At 38.3% G+C, this 18434-nt stretch overlaps 1 protein-coding gene across 1 annotated transcript in view; it reads right to left on the bottom strand.

The window, feature by feature from the left end:
* Positions 1–6753: 6753 nt before the first annotated feature.
* Positions 6754–18434, bottom strand: part of LOC103806245 (cytochrome c oxidase assembly protein COX16 homolog, mitochondrial) — a gene marked incomplete at its 5' end in the record, with an annotated part of 32565 nt that continues 20884 nt past the window's right edge. The window contains one exon of the mRNA XM_009078927.1: positions 6754–6870. Coding sequence (XP_009077175.1) covers positions 6754–6870 — 117 coding nt within the window. The remainder of the gene's footprint in view (positions 6871–18434) is intronic.

The following is an 18434-nucleotide window of genomic DNA, read 5'->3' on the forward strand; positions in this document are numbered from 1 at the left end:
CTCGACCTAATGCATCTTCCTAATACACCTCAAGACACTACTGGCCTTCTTGGCCACAAGGGCACACTGCTGGCTCATGGACAGCCTGTTGTCCACCAGGACCCCCAGGTCCTTCCCCGCAGAGCTGCTTTCCAGCAGGTCAGTGCCAGCCTGTACTGGTGCTTGGAGATATTCCTCCCCAGGTGCAGGACCCTGCACTTGACTTTGTTGAATTTCAGGAAGTTCTGCTCTGCTCTCTCCAACCTGCCAAGATCTCTCTGAAGGGCAGCACAGTTCTCTGAGGTAGTGGCAACTCTTCCCAGTTTTGAATCATCAGCAAACTTGCTGAAGAGGCTCTTTGTCCCCTCGTCCAAGTCACTGATGAACAAGTTAAACAATACTAGGCCCAGTATTGTCCCCTGGGGGCACCACTAGCACCAGTCCTCCAGCTCACGACTCTCTGGGATCTGCTGCTCAGCCAGTTCTGTCCACCTCACTGTTCAATTTTGTGCTGTCAGTTTTTTAAGTGAAGACTACACTTTTAAGATCAGTGGTGGTTTTGCATTTCCAGAGTTAAGCTACCTGAGGAAAAAGAACCAAGAATGGAAAAACATGAAAAACGAAATAAAATATTGCACTTCACCCAAATAAAAGTATGCATAAAACCACTAACTTGCAAAATATTATACTTGACTTTTCATTTAGACTTGAAACAGTATTTTTTGAGCTCAGAAGTTTTTTCCTGAGACAGAAACAATTTTCCTTCCTACTCTATCCAGAGGGACCAGACAGAAAAAACAGTTTTCTATTACTATTTTTGTCCCTAAACTTTTTTCTTGCCCTATGTCTTCTTTTCTCTTATTTCCTTTTTTTTCCACTTTCATTTTCCTTCCTTTCCTTTCTTAAAATGCCCTATCTATTACTAAACAGAAGAAACCTGAGTCTGGACCCCAACACTCTGCTCTTGCTCTCCTCTTTTCTCTGTTTATTCAGAAGGAGTATGAAAAGAGCTATATTAAGCTGAAATTTTATTCTGCTGTCCTCTGTTGAACAAAAGATAGTCCACTAAAGCCACTAAATCACAGATAACGCTTCTCTGGGCAACATTATTAGGAACTGACAGCTGGAGATAGATGAAGATCTCATCTTTTAAAGAAAAAATACATTTAATTTCCTTTGTACATAAAATAGAGAGCACAACATTGTGTATCTAAAGATGAAAAGAGACCCAGTGTATGCTGGGTACCATCCTTAAAGGGATATAATACCGGGTCTGTGTTTCTGAGCTTATATTTCACAGAGCATATTCAATTCATTTAGAAACCACTGTTCTTCAATTCTTGGTAGACAATGAACTTTAAGAAAATCGGTGACATTTTACAGCCAGCTCCATTAGAAAACGTCAGGGACTGAGCTGTTACTTTTTTAGGAGCAACACTGGAACACAGGACAGAAAGAAGAGGGAGAATGGATCTGTGGAACAGAGAGATGGGTTTACCCCTGATACTGTGTGGGATTAAGCTGTATTCTTGGGAGCCACTGGGCCTCCTTGAAGCTGATACCATCATGGATTTGGTACTGAACACACACAACAGAGTTGGTATTGAACATCAGGGATCTCATCAGCTACTTCAAAATAGACATGCTAAATAGGTATGGTCGTTTTTTTACACCAACTGAAGCATACCATGCCAGAATACAAATATGCTGGGTGAAAGTGCATAAATTTCTTCTACAGAGGCACTGGCAATACATAGTACTCCCTTATTTCTGGGGTTTTTTTGGGTGGATTTTCTTTTCTTTCTCAAGTGACTTGTGACCATGACACATAACTTATTCTCATATTTGCAATGTGTAACCATGTTTTACATGTCCTTTCTGCAGACTACCAGCTCCTGCTTTGGTTGAATTTAATTTTAACACACCTCCCAAGCAGCATGGAAATGGTGATGGTGAAACTTAAACTACCTGTGTTAAACAAGACAGTTAAATATGCAGTTAAATACATGTTCAACAAGAAAAAATGATCAGTCTGATTCCAGTGGTATGAAAGACTGCTTTGGGCTCCTGGGCAAGAGGACAAGTTTTAAGAAAAACATCTGTATGGAGGTTTTTGTTTCTAAGGCTAGAGACTATTTGTGTGTTGGCTGAGTCTGGCTGCAAGTCCTTGTAAGAAAAGAAGCAAGCAATTACCTTCCTTTGATTAAAACCTTCTAGTTAGCTAGTCTAAAATAGCATGGAAATTTTTTTTAAAACCTTACTCCACTGAAGGATGAAAAGCGGTTTTCCACTGAAAACACTGACAATAAGCAGCCTTTGTAACCATAAAAGCTTAAGGAAAATTCTTTAACCAACTCCATGTAAAAATAGTTATTCTGCTTCCCCTTAGACTTCTGATCATTCCCTTCTTTTCTGTTTCTTCCTTGTATTTCCAGTGGGCATAAAGTAGTTAGTAGCAAATGACAATATTAGGCTTTCCCATTTCTTGCAGCAATAAAAACCTCTGCAAAATACAAGATATAAAATGAAACTTACCCTGGACTTGTGCTGGAAATTCAAACATAGAGACTCAGATCAAATGCAAGACCACCAAGAAATACAAAAGTCCGTGTAGTTATTTCAGAAGGTGAAGACTATCGTTTTAAGTTTCAGCTATACACATGAACATACAGTGAAACAAGTGCCCATGTAAAATGGCCAATGAACAGTGATCTTTAAATCACTCCAAGTTCCTGCTTCTCTTTGAAGAAACAGGTTTCTTCCTATGCTTTTTGGGACTGGTCCCCAGCTGATGATGGGATAGGTTTAAGTTCTTTTTTCAGAAGTTTCTGCATTCTATATTCTGGTATAAATCACTCATGTCTTATTACACCATGACCTACCTTTCTTGGGTAGCTGGACCCATTTTTAAGATTTTGGAGGATCACTATTGTCAATATTGTTCTCTGCATCTTGATTCTCTAGGTTTTTAGCACCCAACTGCTTATACAGATGCATTTAGGAGTTCGAAATTGCCGTGCTATTCAGTAGTTTTGAAACCTTTTTTGCATCACGGTAAAAAGCTACAGCTTTTGCTAAGGCTGTCCTTCATCTGCTACAGCTGAATTGAGATACTGAGCATTTTCTCTTTTGGGTCATCCACACGTCTGCACATTTGAAGTGCTGCAGGAAAAACACACTCAATAAGCAGGATCCACAGGGCTGATCTCACACAAAGATCTGGTCAGCGTTTTGAGCTGCAGGTAACTGCCACTGGGAACCATCCAGATGGATACCCACTGGTGCTCTGCTGACCTCTCCCTGTCCCTGGAAACAGCTGCCCCAGATTCCCTCCACTTCTATGTCCTACTGCTTTTCTTATAAAAGATCCCAAAGACAAACTTTGCCACAGTTTCTTTGAGAAAGAAACACCTTCTCCTTTATTGTTCATACATGGATTTTGAAACTGATTTTTCAACCCATATACATGCAGACACCTAGCCAGACTTCCTTCTTTTATTTCTAATTTCAGCAGCACTGATTAAAAGCTGTGGCTTCTTCAGTCCTCTCTTTTACCCTTGTAATACTTTACACCTCTCACTAAACCCTTGTTTTCATTCCCCTCAGACCTGTATAGGCCAGTTACCAAAGAGGATTCAAAAATGTCCATCAGTATCTCAGACTGACAATTGCATTTAATTATCTCTGACCCCTTCCAGCCACAGATGTTTAGAATTACAGTTCAGGAATTGAACAAGGTTGTCTGCAGGTGCCTTAGAGATAACCAGAAGTGCTATAACTGACTTTCAAAAGGATAGTTCAAATAAGCAGCCAAACTAAGCATGAGTCCTGAACCAATTGAAGTTTGCCTCTCTTGCTAGTGTTATGGACTATAATTCTCCACATTTCTGGAGTGCCTTCTACTTTAGGTAGCATGACAACTTAAAGACACTTAATTGGCTCTCAACATGCCTTTCACGAGTATTACTTCCAATTCAATAACTAAGAAAAGTGCAGCATAAAACATGAAGCCATTGTTCAAGTGCATGGCCATAAAGAGAAATTGCTGAAACGGCTCTTCCCATTTATGAAAAGTACAGTTCTGTACCAGTTATTGTTGGTTTGTGTGTGTTTTTTAATTCATAAATGAATCAACAGCATTAAAAATGGTGGAATTTTATTTTAGCGACTATCAATAGATATGGGCTTTGTCTTACCAAGGGAAGTTGAAGAGAAGGGCAAGTTGTCAAGTTTTCCAACTGCATGTCACTATTTCTCAGAGATGCTAAGTTAAATCCATCACTTTCCAGAGATGTCACTTCAAAGGTAGTTACAGACATTCCCTCAGAAACTACAGGATTTAGTGCCTATGAAAAAGGAAAGGGTGGGGGAACCTCACAACCAGCAAACAATCAACTGAAACTAGGTCCTGTTATGACATACGAAATGTGCTCCATATAAGTAACTATTTACAACTATTCCAAACCTGCACAAATAAGATGACCACTCCCAAAACAGTCTTTGTGGAATATTAAATTACTAAAAATACAAAGGTTATTTCAGTGAGTGCTGTGTTCATCAAGAAACCCAATTAGCCTAAGGGCTTCATGCAAGAGAAGTATCTTTGCTTCTTCCCCTGGGGGAAAGGGTAGCTTCTCCTACACATGTTGTTCCTAGAAAGCCATGTTTTTACTTCAGGAGTAGTGTTGGTCCCCATTGTGAGCCACTGTGCAAGCCTGGGAGCTGATCATGCCTCCCCACATGCTCAGCAATGGCAACTTCCTCTCTCCTTCAATCAAAACAGGGAAAAGGAAGACGTGTATCCTGTCAAAAAGGCAGTGAATTTGCCGAGTTCACACAAGCAGGGAATGTAAAGAAACGTTTCCAATGGTCCAGCTAGCACCATAACAGTAGCAGTGATGCTGCAGGAGAACTAACTCAGAGAATTCTCTGTCAGAGTAGTCAATGCACTGGTGGCCTTCAAGCAATCCATCTTGCTGCTGTCAGTGGAACTGCACCTGAATTTCAATTTCAGAGCTGAAAAAATGCTTAACAAGTTATTCAGTTTTAATTACTCCTTATTTGCCATATTTTATATTTTATTTGCATAAGAATGTTGTTTTATCTTAAAACATTAGTTTTATCATAAAACTAATGACAAAACCATTAAACCACTTTCCTTCTTGTCTAGGTTTAGCACAGCTTAATGCCTCTGCATTCTAGTTTTTCAATTGTTTCCCTGTAGCATTTATGACTACCTCACTCTGGTATTGTTCCTCTTGTTCCTCTCCTGGTTGGTTTAATTTGTTCATACTGTGATTTAGAAACAAAGATATCGATGACATTGAACAGGGAAACACACAAACACACAGCTCCAACTCTGTCTTCCAGGTAACATCTAACACTTTCTGATGGTTTTCACAACTCTATCAGAAGAAAAGATGCACAAAACACACCTAAGATAGTTCATGTAATGCTTTATGAATTGCTTTACAACTCTCTAAAACTTGATCTTAATTCATCTACCTAAGAGAAAGACTGGACCTCACCACTGAGAGATTGAAAAAAATAAAGTGCTCAGGGAAGATTTACATGAGGACGAGGAGGCTACCCTAAAAAAGTGTCCAAAAGAACATTTAGACTGCATCTGATCCATCCTCTGGAGAGGAATAAGGCCACAGCTCTTCCAAAGACAGTTCCAAAAGGATTTACATACAGGCATCACTGCGAGCTTTGAAACTAGAATCTGCTGTTCATGTGTGCTCTACTGCTCCACTTCTTTGAAAAGGAGTTTCACAAGTCTGTTGCAGCACCTTATCAAAAGCCTCATTTCCTTTGAGAAATTGACTGGGTTCATTGAATTGTCTCAGCAAAGGGTCCAGAATGTTAGCATGATGTCCTCTAACAGCAAACATTTAACATATGAAGACAAATGTAAAAAGACAAGCAGTTCAGAAGAATTCATTGAAAGAAAAAAAATTTCTCGGCATAGGCACATATACACATATGGTAACATATGTAAGATGAGTTTTGTCACTATACAGTGGTTGAAGAAGACTCTGCTACAGTGTTTACTCACAGAGAAACAGCACAGCTCTCAGTGAGGAGGAGTGTTTCCAACTTAAATGGAGCAGCTCCAGTGCAGAGGTCCTGCCTGCATGGAAGTATTGATAAACTAACCACAAAAATCTAACCACAGCTAAACAAGTGTTATTTGACCAACTGCCACCTGACACTCTGTACATGCCTTTATACAGTCAAGTCCCTGGAAATGAAACACAAGAGTATTATTTAGCCAAAAATGGACTCACTGTTCCAAACAACTCAAATGCCTGTGGAGTCCCTTCCAAGCTTAAGAGCCTGAAGTCATGCAGGGGCTCCCTGAAGCTGCATTTATCTGGTCACACACATCTAGATGACAGCACTGCTGTTCTCATTAGGATGACAACTTCTGGTACTGACAAGTGACTCTTGAAATGTTATTCCTTGCTGAAGCAGTTTTGAATGTTAGAGAGAGAAAAACATTGGGATATTCTCAGTAGAATAATCAGCTTTTTTTTTTTTAATTGAAAATTCACATATACAGCCTGTGGTACTCTGTGCAAATGGATGCAAACAAAGAACTTCATATAATACAGTGCCTTTTGGACTGATCTCACAGTTACTTCCATACACACCAGCATGAATTGCTCAGTGCAATTGTTCCCATGTCTGTTTTTGACACTGGATTAAAAACAAAGACAATCCAGCCTGAGCCTTTTTATTTTTCAGAGGCACCAAAGCAGGCTTCCTTGGTCACTCTGTCTTGAGACGGAGAGCCTCCCGCCGCTGCTTCTGAACAGTCCTGGAATCTTCCCACAGACTGGGTCCTCTGATGTTCTCCCAGTTATTCAGGTCAGACTTTTCCAGCTTCTGCAAACAGCAAAAATAACAGTGTTACCTTGACAGACCCATGATTTAAATTACATATGATTCTAATTTGTTTCCTTTTGCACAAGAAATTCAGTATCACCACTGAGTTGATGAACTTTCATCTATTCTGCATGAAAAGTTCAACAAGAAGGAAAATAATCTAGTAGCTATCAATATAGTCACATAAATGACTAGGATGGGCATTACTGCATCTGCTTATCAACAGATAAACAACACTTGAGGACGGGAAGCACTGCAGTGTCTGAACACAACTAAACATATCTTGTATTGACTTCTCTCATCTTGTTTTCCAGATCTGCTCTTCAGCTGCAAGTGTGCCAAGCACCAAAGTAGTAGGTGCAATAAGCATTGGTATAGCTCAAACAGAAGATTAGTAATTAGTGACGTGATGTATCCTGTCAACACAAATACAATGCATGCTGGAAGATTAATTATCTAGCACAGAGACAGCAACAGTGCAAACCCCTTCAATCCATGTGGTTTTAACTTGAGATAGGTATGCAATGCGTTCTGCTGACTAGTTTCTCATGGTACTCAGCCATCACTGATAGGTCTCTTACTAAGTCATATATGAGATGTGCTGATTGAACTGTCAGATACTTAAAAACTATCTAGATTTTAATTACCTCCTTGCTTATTCTTATCATTCACACTCAGAAGTACCAATGCGTGCAGTATTTATCCAGACTTAGAGGAGCACAAAACCAAAGAACAGGTGCCCTCCTGACCTCATCTACCAAGTGCTGCACTTGAAGAACACAAACATATATTGCATCTTCATAGTCCTACTCACAGAGGCATAGAAGTCCCTTCCCAGCAGACATAGACCTCAAGTCTCACATACCAACCTGTGGAACAGTACAGTCAACACAATGGGGAGACTGAGGAGAGTGTCTGCACCACTGCCAGAATCTGGGCTGTGCTACATGCTACTGAACAGGGCAACACTGCATACCACTAATGTTAAGTACTGCAGTGGGATTTAAACCTCTGATTTGTGATCCTAGCAAATGCTGCAAAAATATACCAGAAAACACTTAACCCTGCCCTGAGCCTGTGGTTTCATTTGCCTACTATCAATCATTCAAATAAATGGTAAACACTGAGGGACTTGAATAATGGTTGCAGAATAATTCAACAGCTATAACAGAACAGACCTGCTGCTATTAGTTCATGTTATGTAGAAGTTTTCTGCCACTTCTACAACTGAGGAAATTGCAATGAGGTTAGTCATATATCAAAAGATATTAGGCAACACTCTACAGAAGACAGATGAGAACACAAGCACGAACACAGCAGACTTTCACAAGGTAGAAGCAACTGCATTTTTTGAAGAATTGTCTTTACTACTTTATACATCTTATGCTTAGTTGGTATTTCATTTCAACTGGCAGTATCTGAGCTGACATGGAAGGAGGGAAAAAGAGGAAAGGTACTCATCATCCCACGCTACAGTGACTATCCCCTCTGATTGCAAATTCAGAATTTAACATCTGATTCTAATGGAAGATTCAAGGAAACTACACTGAAAATAACCTTGTGCTTTAACAGAAGTGAAGGATGCTGATTTTATTAAACACAAAGGTACCACACAGCTATGAGGATCTAAACTATTCCCAAAGGTGTTCAGCTCTCGAAGTCTGAACAAGAATCAACTTTTAAAATATGTACAACAAAAACTTGTAGTATCTAAAGAGAGACTACATAAAGAAGACTATCAAAACAGACATGCATACTGGAGATCTTTACCAAAAGTTCACATTAATTTCCCCCTGAAACTTTACAAAGTCTTTTTGGAGAGGAGGTTTGTCCAAAACAGGAAGTATTTCATAATTATACTATAAAAAAAAGCCAGTAAAATAAAGTATTTTGGCAGTTTCCAATGGAAATCGTAAAGGTACCTAGAAAACACAGGGTGATATACTGACAGAATAAAGCAACCAAAGGTTATTACAGTGAATACTACCTGAAATGACAGGTAAGATATATTGATTGATTAAAATATAAAGAAATAAATATTTTAATGCATAGAGAGACTATATTTTTATTCTAATTATGTTTATAGAGATCATTAATATTTTGCATCATGTGTAAACACTGTGTTTGATATCTTACAGGAATTCAAGAAGAAAGCACCTTCCTACTGGCAACAATTAGTAGCATTGTCATCAGAAGGCAGAATGATTAGACATTCCAATTTTCTGAACTGATGCTATCTAATTTTGCAATAACAGAGGACTCCTGTTGCATGTGCATAAGCATAAGGAGGAATATCACCACTGAAAGAGGACCTTAAAAGAGCTCTATATTATATAGCTGTTTTCACACACATAGCTCAAATGGGGCCATGTTCTGGATCTGTGCTGAAAACAGTGCTGGTAACACAGGATGTTTTGGTTACTGCTGAGCAATGCTCACCAGTGCTAAGGCCTTTGCTGCTTCTCACTCCATCCCACCTGCCAGTGGGCTGGGGGTGAACAAAAGGGGACACAGCTGGGACAGCTGACCCTAACTGACCTCAGGGATATTCCATACCATACGGCACCATGCTTAGCATATAAAGCTGGTGAAACAAGAAGGAAGAGAGGGACATTCAGAGTGATGGAGTTTTGTCTTTCAAAGCAATGTGATGGATCCCTGCTCTCCTGGAGATGGATGAACACCTGCCTGCCCATGGGAATTCTTTGTTTTGCTTTGCTTGCACCCATGACTTCTGCTTTACCTATTAAATTTGTTTTATCTCGACCCATGAGTTTTCTCACTTTTAGCCTCCCAATTCTCTCCCCCATCCCATTGTGGGGGGAATGAGTGAGCAGCTCTGTGGTGCTTAGTTGTTGGCTAGGGTTAAACCAGCACAGTACCTCACATACACCTGAACACAACCTAACCCTTTTTGCTTGGTCACTGACATGAAAATTCTTACAACAGTATCACCCCAGAAAAAGTGGGTACCTTAGATGTAGCCAAAGCCATGTACATATAGCTACATTTTGAATTCATCTTAGTGCTGAGAGTAAGATCAAATTGACAGTCCTTCTACCAATTAGGTGCAGCACAAGCTGCAAAGTTGCACAGCTCCTTCAGATTGCCTGAGCTGGACAGTGAGAATTCAGGCACGCAAGTAGTTCTGCTCTCAGATTAAGTCAATCTCTCATTCTATCTGCCTGGGTATTTTTAATTTCTTTTTTCTTTTTTTTTTTTTTCATTTTAGCCACCTGGACTCTGCTTACCTAACTGTATGAAGATATCACACAAAGATGGGTAATGGATATAAATTGAAAGTGATGGGTATAAATTGAAAGAGAGGAAATTTAGATTAGATATTAGGAGGAAGTTTTTTTATGTGAGGGTGGTAAGACACTGGCACAGGCTGTCCAGGGACACCCCAACCCTGGCAGTGTTCAAAGCCAGGCTAGATGAGGCCATGAGTAACGTGCCCTAGAGGGAGGTGTCCCTGCCCATGGCAGGGGGGGCTGGGACTAGATGATGTCTAAGGTCCATTCCAACCCCTTAACATACTATGATACTTTGATACAAAAAAAAGAGATGGTAAAATACTTTCAGCTTTTACTAAATTGAAATTCATATGAAGTGGAAGTCTACAAACCAAAAAGCTTTTTCTCTCACTTCAAATGTACTAAATAGTCAATCATTGGAGACTAGAAAGAAATGTAATCAGATCAGATCAGCACCACTTTTCCTGCCTGTCTCAAATAGCCCAAAGGATATTGAAAATTAGCTGTTTAAAGTAAGATCAGTATAGTCCATTAAATCTACTGATTCACTTCCTAAATCAGCTAAACTGCTTCTTAAGAGTACAGGACCAACAGAAGCTGTAAACTAAAAAATAAAAAGAAATGCAGCTATGCAGACAGGCACAGTGGGAAAAAAATATGTTCAACTGTTTGCCACACTTGACTTTTAAGACAGTTAAACAGCTTTCCTGGCACCAAGTTACCCATAAGAACATAAAGAGACCTCCACTTCTTAATTTCTGGTTCAAATGCCTTGCTGAAGTAAAAGTCATATCCACTGTCAGCCTTAAAATAAAATCAAATTTTAGAAAGAGTTTGAATTCTACTCTTGCAGGATAGTCTCCATGCCACGATACACAAACTGAAGTCTGGAGCCCACAAAACCCTCCTGACACCACAGAAAAGATTTATTTCAAACATGTTCCTAGGACTATGAATACTTGGAAGTGTGGACAATTTTTTTACTTTCTGTATATAAAATCTGGCACAGAATGTCCTTCTAATAAAGATAAAAACATACTCTAATAAAAAAAGAATGAGGTGTACCAGGATCAAAAAATATTAGACCCATGAGTCACACATGGTGTTTTTCCTTCTGAAGAGATCTGAAAAACAAGGTTTTACAGGTTTCTTATGTGAGAGGAAAAAACTGTGATGAATACTACAGTGAGGGGCTAAAAGATTACCACAACAAGAAATGATCAGTTACCATTATGAAATTACCAACAGAAGTGTGTGGGCATAAGAAAAGAAACAACTAGAGAAGGTTTACAACAACAGTGTCAAATTAGACTTAAATCTAGGCCATTAAGTAACTACCTTCAAGTAACCACACTCCTTCAAATCAGCAGTCAACCTTACTAAGCAATCAACCCTTCTGAACTGGTGAGTGAAATCTACCTCTCACGTGCTCCCCCTCTGGTCTCAGTTCACGTAACACTCATGCAGAGTTACCGTAGTTTAGGACTTGTTTCTCATCTCCACTTTCCTGCTAATTTTCCACTCATCTCTCTTCCAGAACCTGCTTATGAATTTATATGCTGAAAAAGAATACTTTTCTCTGTGGGGAATCTATGGTTTTGGCTAAAAGTTAACAGAGCAACTTCAAACCTTCCAGCCACAAAGAGTTTTTTAGTAACATCAGTGGCTACTGCTTGATTTGTGGTCTTGGGCAAATTTCTCATAGCAAAAAAAATCCTCCTGTTTCTTCTCTGTGGCTAACATCCCCTGTCTATTTGATGAAGACAGTAATACGGCAGTGTCAGTCCCCTGCAATGTTGACAGAGACAGTAAAGCTACTTCTCAGCATACTGCTGAATGCACCATACACAAATAACTTGTGAATAACTATACCTTTCATTCTACCTATGCTTCAAAATCAAACCAGAAAGACCTCTATCTGCAAGAGATCAAGGCATCTATCTAAATTTTTACAAGAATGAAGAGGACATTTTAGAAGGGAAGACCTGGGGACTTCGTAGACTTGGAAGGTATTTTGAACTGCATTGTGCTTAAAGACTGTTTTCATGTTAGAGCTGTAAGATGGCAGAAAGGGACACTGGCTCTCCAATGACTTGAGGGGAAGATGCTATGAACAAGATGGATTATTACATATTGAATTGCCAACAGCATTTCCCTTGCCCTTTGAATTTTTCAGCAATGTTTCCCAGCTATACCAGGGCAAAACTGAAGTCTTACCTGACATACAGTGAAGTCAGGACAGGCAGTCACCCACTCTCTGATGGTAACTTCATAAAGCAAAGTACAATTGTATACTATAGGTTGAACATTAAATAATGATGGGTAACCATAATCTGAGAAGCAAAGAACCTGTGAGAACTGTATAACAATCTTTTAAATCATTTCATGTTTAGACTGATTGTCCATGTGGGCATCATCACATATCAGCAGTCACAAAATATTCCAGATACTGTTTATGAAGTTGGCAAAAAAAAAAAAAAAAAAAAAGCTAAGAAAAACAAACAGGAGGATATTCTTGCAAAAAGTCACTTTGCTTGGTTGCCGAGACAAGAGCTTCCTTCACAACTATCTGTTTTGCTGTATCCTTTTCAGAGGCAGCCAATGAGATGAATGTATACAGCCTCAGCTGAACAGCTAAATCCCCATGCACTATACTAAAGTTCCTTCAGAGATATTTCATACCAAAGATCCAGCGTTTCCCCACTGGGGCCCTATTAGTATGACAGAAGTGCTTAACATTTCCACCTAGTCAGCTGCATAAGAAAATGTTCCCAATACTGCCTGGCAGAAGCTAGCAGCATCCCTTAGGACAATAAATGAAGGAATTCAGCCATGCTGTGTGGGAACCACTTTCTATACTCAAACATTTTCTTTTCTGTAACTGAGACAACACACAGTGTTGGCCCTAACATGGAAAGAGTTGGCCAGTTCCTCTGGGATTAAAAAAGAAACATACAGGCAATTCAAGCATGTAAAAAAGGACTCTATTTTGGAGAGAGGAGAAAGTGTGATGAAACGAGATTATTTATAACAGGCATTTGTACGTCCTGACCATGATTGTTGTCTTCACCTTGTTTTCCATCTATCAGAAATCAGTGGCTTCTTATCAGATAAGAAAAGTACAAATGCAACTCATATTAAAGAAAAAGCTCAGAGTTAAGGAAAATCTTATGCAAAGAGATGACCAGGAAATAATTTACATGACTATTTAATACTTATGAATTCCAGAAATAATACCAGGAAAAAGTAATACCCTATGAACTTTCCTTTGGAGGCTTTCTGCAAGAAGGCTTTTCCACCAGAACTCTTCATGTGACATACCCATCACCAAATCCCATCTTCTTGTGTTTCTCTATGAAAAACTATGAACATAGTTCAGTTTGAATATGGCACACAAAACTTTTGAGATGTCAAGAAGAAAAGGCCCAAACTATAGCTTGGCTATGGACTGTACATCCACTCAGAATGAAATGACTAGCGCTAATTATTATAACTAAAACCCTTTCCCATTGCAGTTTCCACTAATGACAAACTACCACTTTGTCCTTGTCTTCAAAATATTAAGCATTGAATACTCACAGCGAAATAAAAACAATCAAGATCATTTTACACGTGAATAAACAGAAATGCAAAACCTCAGCTTGTCCCAGATACAACCTGGAGGATAGCTGGAATCTAATGGCTATGCTGGACAATGAACAAAGAAAGAACAGAGCATGGAAAGAAGGGAGTGATTGAAGAGGGAAGAACAGTGTATCAACCACATTTAGTGTCATAACAGTCACTAAGGAGGGAGGTTTTCCCAAGACTTTTATCAGCTCTCAAATAGCTCAGGGCATTTATAACCACTAATACCGTCACAGACACTGCAGTAAATCAGTTCAATACACTAATCTATTAATTCTTAAACAACAACAAAATCAGTAATCCTGTGGTACTGATAAGACAACAGCAAGATACTTGCAGATTTCAACAACTGGCATTTGGGAATTTCTCCTCATGTTCACACATCTGGATGCATCTATTTGGCACTAAAATTACTATGTTACTGTCACTTCCTGAAAAAAATAGTTTCAGCCATTCTGCAGAAACCACAATCCCTGAAATTATGTCAAATGAGCATTAAGTGGGTTGAATCTTTTTTAGAAAACCTTATTCAAATTCTTCCTTTAAGACAGCAAATATACAGGTTATATTCTCAAACCACTTCTCCATATATCTGCTTTTAATTTTTGAACTCTCCTCAATAAACATTTTAATACTGCAATTACAATACTTTGCTGTAACCCTCAGGACAAATGGTTACAAAACTTCCGTTGACCTTTTGTGATTTATCGAAATGTAAGGTAGAAAAACTGCTCAATATTCATATACTTTGAGTTAAGAAAGCAGCATTCTCTAGCTGACCATTGGCAGACCAGCATATTCTGTCAATGATGCCATGCTGAGTCCAATAGCTTGTGACCAGTTGAAGGAAATCTTTAAAAAGTTTTACAGTTTTGATATTCTTGCTGATATGTTCAAATGATGTTCCCATCTATTAATAATGGACTTTATTTCTAATTTTAGTTTTGGGGTTTTTTTTGCCATAAAAAAAATCTTCAATAGCTAGCACTTACTTCCTATGACAGTATTTATATGTAAGCAACATTCATTTTGGTACCTTTAGAATTATTTAAATCTTTAAGTTTCTTTTAAGGCATTTTCTCAAGCCCTAAGTTAATGTAGTCAGTCCGTTCTTAAAGCCCTGTTCAAAATGTGGACACAAAAAGTAGAACCAGTATTTCTGTACCTGCCTCATCAGTGCCACACACAGAAGTAAAGTCATCTATGATTCCTGTTTATATTCATACACTGAATTAGCTCTTTGTCCCACAACATCACAGTAGAAGATCAAGCTGAATTATTTATTCACTGACTCCTTAATTTTTGCCAGAATTTCTGCTTTCCATAATGCCACTCTGGCCTGCATTTTCAGTTCTTTAAATAAGTAACTTTGGGTACTTTAAAAGGTACTTTTCACATTCAATGGGCCCAGCTTGCCAAGTGATATGAACAGCTCTCTGTCCCTGCCTTGCCATACTTTTACTATTGCAACATTTTCATGCCACGTGCACACGATTTTACAATTTCTTTCATATCACTGAAAAAAATACTCAATATTGCCCAGATAAGTCCCAAATCTCACAGGATACTTAAAAGTATCACCTTCCTGCCCACTGATGACTCCCAGAGAACCATCATTCCCAGACTGAGATTTTCAGCAGCCACTGTAGTCTTCCAAACATATTCTTGGAACTTGGCCACAAACCATGAGAGTTTAATAGATATTAAATAACATCTTGTTTGGTTAACAAGGGGTTTGGTGTACATCTCTTACCTCTTCTGATTTGAATATAAAGGACTTTTTTCTACTAGAAAAAAGGACAGATTTTTTTAAAATATTGCTACTTTGCCAACATGGTTACTCATCACTTTGCATCCTCATTATTTTATTCTTGGTTTGCTGCAACACCATCCTCTTACCCACATCATCAGCTTATGTATCAGACAGCTCTGATGCTCTTAGCATCTTTTATCAATCTTCTCTGCTTTGTAACTTCTCATTTACTGTTTCCATAGCAATCGCTCACATTTTTATTTATTGTGATATTTTTTCCTCTACTTTCCATTGCTATTGGTTCCCACTGGATATTACTTATTTGATTCAAACTTAAATGATTTTTAAGTCACAATATGTTAATAAATTCTTACAGGTAATTTTATTTGCTTGAAAACCCCTAAACAACAATTCTGTATTTTGAGGTCTGATGTAATCGAGGCCAGATATTTTAGTGTTTACTAGACCGTTAATTTCCCAGAAGTCCAGAAACCAAGTGCTAGAATAAGGAATGTTATTTTGAGATTGCATTTAACCAACGAAGAGGAATGTACTGTGATTGTTAAACAACCACGAGAATGTTTTTCATTTATCACATTAATCAGGTTTTTATCTCCCTTTTTCAAACAGCATTTTCATGCTTTCAAATGAAATACTCTAGGCTATTGTCACAGGTCAAACACTTGACATTTTTTACAGTGTGTTCTACAAGGCCCAGCTCAGCAGCAGAACTACATTCACATTAGTACCAGTGTCACTAGTGGACAGAGCCATGATTTATAAGGCAAAGGGGAGCAACAAGGACTAATTGGTCACATGAGGACACATAACTGTGTGAGAGGAATGCATAAACAATGGAGAATGCATGCAAAGGTAGCTTGCTCCTCTGGCACGTCCGAAGGCACAAGACAGATGGCATTGTTAACAGATCTGAGATATAAGAAATTCAGTATGAATTACACATCTAAATTCTTTCCTCCTCAAGACAGTATTCTGACCAGAAACATTCCTATATGAAATAAATTTTGTATAGTTTGAGAAGGTATAATTTAGTAAATTACAATGTAAGAAAACATCTTTATGCTACTCTCCTCACAGTAAATTGATTAAGTCTGTGAATACAACTTCATATATCACCACCACCACACTGGAGACAAAACGCAGACTTTAACATGTTTGAAATACTGGAAATGTCTTTATCTTTTGCAATATGCCCACAAGGGTGTATGCTTATAGCAGAAATTATGACATTCTAGAAGAATTCAATATGCATTCACTATGTTCATTTCTGTAAGGACAGTAAGATATTTTTAAATGTCTTAGGGAGGGCCAAAGGACATTTGCATGTATCAGGCAACCATGCTTCAAAAGAGCTGGCATGGTATACTCAGTAACAGCTGCAGAAATAATGCTAATAATATTGTAAAATAAGGCTTTACATATCCAAACAGCAACTTTTTTTTTAAACTGCCCTTGATCTCTTATCACACCATATTTAGTAACAGCCACCACTGTTATTCTTCAATGTGACCTATATATTGAATTAAAGATGTTCTTAAGAGATAAGCTTTGGACAAGTAAAAAAATAAAGGAGAAAAAAGTCCACCCAAAACCCCTGAGTCTAGAATGGATGGGGTCCACAGAAAACTAATCTCCTAAATGTCAGCTGGAACTCAGTGATCGGTTAGATTTTGTTCACTAGAATATAGAGGTAACACTGACTGAAATCTTCACACACTCAGTGTGGAGCCTGTAAATATGTGCATGACTGCTGGTAGTTTCACAAGTTTCACTGAAGCAAGAAATTAATATGCCTAGTGCTTGCAAGTTAGTGCCCCTAGTTAAGTACATATCGATATTAGAGTTCAAAACAATAATCTGAATCTATTTTCATTATGTGGAAATGCAAATCCGTTTGTTTTGCTGAACTGGTCTGCCCTCTGTAACACCCAAGCACTACTCTCAAAGAATTTCAGTTTGGGAACTCTCTACAGTTTAGATTTAGAAAAAAAACAAGCTTGCTTCTGTCATTTCTGTCCATCAGAAAGGAGCCTCACTACCTGAGTAGACTTGTAATATATTGTTATGTCAGTTGTATTTTATTACCATTGATTTATCCATACAGCTAATGCAATTATGGCTATTTAAATATTATCCTTCAACTATTTACCTGACTTCTGAAGAGAAAGTAAGGCATATCTGAATATAGATCTGTTCATTTTGAGGTTAAGCATTGAGTTTGAGATGTGGTTCCTTTTACTGCTTGTGGTTCTTTCTACTTTTTCTCCCACATATATAAAACAGAGCAGCTTTACAGTATATAGTATGGAAAGTGAGAGACACAATAATCCCAAAGGCAATCAGAACTTAATGGATTTGTAGATTTTCAGTCTTCATTGGAACTCTCCATCTTTTTATTCCCTCCATAAACCACAGTTCTTTATAGCAGGGGTACAGCCCAAAATTGTTTGCAATAACGGTAAAAACTGGCAGGTAGGCAGGTATTTTGTGAAGTTAGGCATGTGAAAATAGAAAAGGTAAGTTTTATTTTTATTTCAGACAAATCACAAAAGAGTAATATAATAGCAAAGTTTTATTATCAAGACCATTTGGACCGCTGAGAGCAATGGGTGTAATCAAGATCTTCAAAGGTGGTATGGGAAGAAAATGAAAACCTGCGCTCAGCATAAAGACCATAGAGATAGGTGAAGTGTTGGCTGGACATCTGATACAAGTAATATTAAAACATTAAAAATTATCTTAAATAGCTTTATCCTTTGTTTCTGGTTACAGGGAGGCTTTTTCCACTTTTTCTAACATGGCTTTTTGTAGGCCTGGAAATTTATGGAACTCTGGATATTAAACTGGCCAAAAGAGCCATTTTGGAACTTAGTAATGTTTGATGAAAATGCTTTATTGAGGAAAGA

This window comes from Acanthisitta chloris, unplaced genomic scaffold (genome assembly GCF_000695815.1).
Source record: "Acanthisitta chloris isolate BGI_N310 unplaced genomic scaffold, ASM69581v1 scaffold19367, whole genome shotgun sequence".
Classification (NCBI taxonomy): Eukaryota; Metazoa; Chordata; class Aves; order Passeriformes; family Acanthisittidae; genus Acanthisitta; species Acanthisitta chloris.